At 44.5% G+C, this 5000-nt stretch overlaps 1 protein-coding gene and 2 non-coding genes across 3 annotated transcripts in view; all 3 read right to left on the minus strand.

The window, feature by feature from the left end:
• LOC134070660 (transportin-2-like) overlaps window positions 1-5000 on the minus strand; it is a 37787-nt gene that overhangs the window by 25172 nt on the left and 7615 nt on the right. Inside the window, 4 exon segments of the mRNA XM_062527068.1 lie at window positions 1-55; window positions 717-835; window positions 3845-3967; window positions 4296-4377. The exon segment at window positions 1-55 is cut by the window's left edge and continues 6 nt beyond it. Of these exon segments, the coding sequence (XP_062383052.1) occupies window positions 1-55; window positions 717-835; window positions 3845-3967; window positions 4296-4377 (379 nt within the window).
• On the minus strand, window positions 480-551 carry LOC134070740 (small nucleolar RNA SNORD41). The gene has a single exon (XR_009936977.1). It is a non-coding gene; the product is annotated as a small nucleolar RNA SNORD41 (small nucleolar RNA).
• On the minus strand, window positions 4150-4217 carry LOC134070737 (small nucleolar RNA SNORD41). The gene has a single exon (XR_009936974.1). It is a non-coding gene; the product is annotated as a small nucleolar RNA SNORD41 (small nucleolar RNA).

Raw genomic sequence — 5000 nt, forward strand, 5'->3', positions numbered from 1 at the left:
TAGGATGATGTCAATCTCAGAGTACTTCATGCCGTTGACTAGAATGGGCGTGAGTCTGGAAAGGACACACAACAGTCAGCTTAACACACACACACACGCTGTACAGTCTCTCAGCTACAGACCCACACACAGGAGTCATATGTGTTAAAGCAACTACTAAGATACACCATACAGATATATACATCCATACACAGATATATACATCCATAAGATACACCATACACAGATATACATCCATAAGATACACCATACACAGATATACATCCATACACATATACATCCATACACAGATATATACATCCATAAGATACACCATACACAGATATACACCATACACAGATATATACATCCATACACAGATATGTAGATCCATACACAGATATGTAGATCCATACACAGATATATACATCCATACACAGTCTGTTTCTCTACTGTGTCATTATATTTACTCATACACACACACAAAATAGTGCGGGGCTCTGGATCAGGCAGTATGAATACTAAAACCATCAGTGATAGCATCAGCTCAGTGAGTTCTACATCATCTCCAGAGACACACACACACACACACTTCTCACTGTGCCAGGTGTCCAGTGAGTGCACACACACACACCCTACTCACTGTGCGAGGTGTCCAGAGAGCACACACACACACACACACTACTCACAGTGCGAGGTGTCCAGAGAGAGCACACACACACACACACACTACTCACTGTGCCAGGTGTCCAGAGAGCGCGTCTTTGCAGATGGGCTGTTCCGCCAGCGTGAGCCAGAACTCACAGGCCTCCAGCGACACGTTCTCATCGGGGTCCTGCGTACGCTGTAGCATATACTACACACACACACACACACACACACACACATATATGAGACCTAGACACGTTCTCATCGGGGTCCTGCGTACGCTGCAGCATATACTATACACACACACACACACACACACACACACATATATATGAGACCTAGACACGTTCTCATCGGGGTCCTGCGTACGCTGTAGCATATACTACACACACACACACACACACACACACACACACATATATATGAGACCTAGACACGTTCTCATCGGGGTCCTGCGTACGCTGCAGCATATACTATACACACACACACACACACACACACACACATATATGAGACCTAGACACGTTCTCATCGGGGTCCTGTGTACGCTGCAGCATATACTATACACACACACACACACACATATATGAGACCTAGACACGTTCTCATCGGGGTCCTGCGTACGCTGCAGCATATACTATACACACACACACACACACACACACACACACACACATATGAGACCTAGACACGTTCTCATCGGGGTCCTGTGTACGCTGCAGCATATACTACACACACACACACACACACACACACATATATATGAGACCTAGACACGTTCTCATCGGGGTCCTGTGTACGCTGCAGCATATACTATACACACACACACACACACACACACACATATATGAGACCTAGACACGTTCTCATCGGGGTCCTGTGTACGCTGCAGCATATACTATACACACACACACACACACACACACATATATGAGACCTAGACACGTTCTCATCGGGGTCCTGTGTACGCTGCAGCATATACTACACACACACACACACACACACACACATATATATATATATATGAGACCTAAACACGTTCTCATCGGGGTCCTGCGTACGCTGCAGCATGTACTACACACACACACACACACACACACACACACACACACACGAGACCTAGACACGTTCTCATCGGGGTCCTGCGTACGCTGTAGCATATACTACACACACACACACACACACACACGAGACCTAAACACATTCTCATCGGGGTCCTGCCTGCGCTGCAGCATATACTAGCATACACACACACACACACACACACACACACACACATATATATATGAGACCTAGACACGTTCTCATCGGGGTCCTGCTCTGCAGCATATACTACACACACACACACACACACACAAGATCTAGTGAGTCTACATTTCAACACTGGATTGCAAGTATAGCACATCATTTATAAAAGTTCCGCAACTCAGCGCCTTCTGATAAGGTTAATCTAATAATGGAGTGTGTGTGTGTGTGTGTATTTATACATACATATTACAGCACCGTCTGATAACATTAATCTAATGACAGAGCGACGTGAATGTGGGACTAGACGGACCCACGTCTGACTTCAATCAATTGCAACGTCGTATACATGTCGTATACAACATGTTTACATTAAGGGGATGTCGTATATAGCATGTTTACATTAAGGGGATGACGTATATCACATGTTTACATTAGAGGGGATGTCCTATACAACATGTTTACATTAAGGGGATGTCGTATATAACATGTTTACATTTGAGGGATGTCGTATATAACATGTTTACATTAGAGAGATGTCGTATAAATCATGTATACATTATGGGGATGTCATATAACATGTTTACATTAAGGGGATGTCGTATAAATCATGTTTACATTAAGGGGATGTCGTATACAACATGTTTATATTAGAGAGATGTTGTACATATAACATGTTTATATTAGAGAGATGTCGTATAAATCATGTATACATTAAGGGAATGTCATACATAACATGTTTACATTAGAGAGATGTTGTATATAACATGTTTACTTTAGAGAGATGTCGTATATATGACAAGTTTACATTAAGGGGATGTCGTATAAATCATGTTTACATTAAGGGGATGTCATATACAACATGTTTACTTTAGAGGGATGTTGCATATAACATGTTTACTTTAGAGGGATGTCGTATATATAACATGTTTACATTAAGAGATGTCATATATATATAACATGTTTATATTAGAGGGATGTTGTATATAACATGTTTACATTAGGGGGATGTCATATATACAACATGTTTACATTAGGGGATGTCGTATATATAACATGTTTATATTAGAGGGATGTCGTATACAACATGTTTACATTAGGGGATGTCGTATACAACATGTTTACATTAGGGGATGTCGTATATATAACATGTTTATATTAGAGGGATGTCATATATATAACATGCTTACATTAGGGGGATGTCATATAACATGTTTATATTAGAGGGATGTCTTATATATAACATGTTTACATTAGAGGGATGTCATATATATAACATTCTTACATTAGGGGGATGTCATATAACATGTTTATATTAGAGGGATGTCTTATACAACATGTTTACATTAGAATAGAATAGAATAGAATAGAATATATACTTTTTTGATCCCGTGAGGGAAATTCAGTTCTCTGCATTTAACCCAATTTAACCGAATTAGTGAACACACACAGCACACACACAGTGAGGTGAATCACACAACCCAGAGCAGTGAGCTGCCTGCCCAACCAGCGGCGCTCGGGGAGCAGTGAGGGGTTAGGTGCCTTGCTCAAGGGCACTTCAGCCGTGGTGGACTGGTCGGGGATCGAACCGGCAACCCTCCGGTTACAAGCCCGATGCGCTAACCAGTACACCACGGCTGCCCCTAGGGGGATGTCATATAACATGTTTATATTAGAGGGATGTCGTATAAATCACACGTGAAGCTGCAGCCCTAACTACTGCCGATGTGTCCATGTAGAGTAACGCGAATGCTGATTGGCCCATGTGCGGTCACAGGGCAGTGAGGAGGGTGCTGATTGGCCTATGTGCAGGCACAGGGCAGCGAGGAGGGTGCTGATTGGCCCATGTGCAGGCACAGGGCAGTGAGGAGGGTGCTGATTGGCCCATGTGCAGGCACAGGGCAGTGAGGAGGGTGCTGATTGGCCCATGTGCAGGCACAGGGCAGCGGGGAGGCTGCTGATTGGTGCTCACCTGGATGATGCTGTGCATGTGAGGGATGAGGCGGTCGATGCGGACCTCCAGCAGCATGACCAGCGCACGACACACGTTCTTCCGGACCTCAGAGTCCTCGTCTGTAGCCAGCGCAAACAGGCTCTGCGCACACACACACACACACACACACACACACACACACCACACACACAACAGGGTTAACACACACAAACACACACTCTTCCTGATCTCAGAGTTCTCGTCTGATCAGCGCAAACAGGCTCTGCGCACACACACACACTCAGTCTTAAAGCAGGATTAACACACACACACTCAGTGTCTCTCTGGATCAGCCAGTATGAATACTAAAACCATCACTAACAGTCAGCAGTGATTTCTACATCATCTCCAGACAGACAAGTCTCCACAAGGCTGTGTGTGTGTGTGTGTGTGTGTGTGTGTGTGTGTGTGTGTGTGTGTGTGTGCTCACCTCTATGAAAGTGTCGATGTTGTCCATCAGAGCCTGTGCTCTGCCAATGATGAACTGATTCACACAGGCAATGGCATGAGACCTGAGAGGGGAAGAGACCCAACACAAACACACACACACTAGTTAGAAAGGACAGGGACACGCGCTCACACACTCTAGCACGGACTGAAGACACACACACGCACAGCTAATACATTTAGAGCATCACAGACACACAGGCCAAAAGATTCATCTCCCCACTATAGCTACAGAACACGAACACACACACACACACGTTTGAAGTTAGGAGGGGGGTCATGACACTGAGCGGTCAGCTGATAGCATCACACACACACACCTGATCTTGGGGCTGCAGTGCTTCAAGAACTGGAGGATAGGGGTGGACGATATATATCGTTTGCGATATTATTGTAATTGTGCAAATGTACATTACCGAGTATTTAAATTACATGGGGGGGAGGAGGGGCACACTGGAAATCACGCATTGAAACCACACACATTCACTAAAGCAGGAGGAGTGCACACAGAAGTGAGAGAAGCCACTGGCTGCAACAGAGCAAGTCACATGATCACGGTGCACGGTCACACGCACGCCTAATGTTTATGTTTTGTGGCTACTTCGTTCAAGTGGCACTGATGAGTTAAACAGGCATTTTTTCCCTACATGGTAACGTTGTTATATGGAAAGAAAGCATTATCCTTGAG

This window comes from Sardina pilchardus, chromosome 22 (genome assembly GCF_963854185.1).
Source record: "Sardina pilchardus chromosome 22, fSarPil1.1, whole genome shotgun sequence".
NCBI lineage: Eukaryota > Metazoa > Chordata > Actinopteri > Clupeiformes > Clupeidae > Sardina > Sardina pilchardus.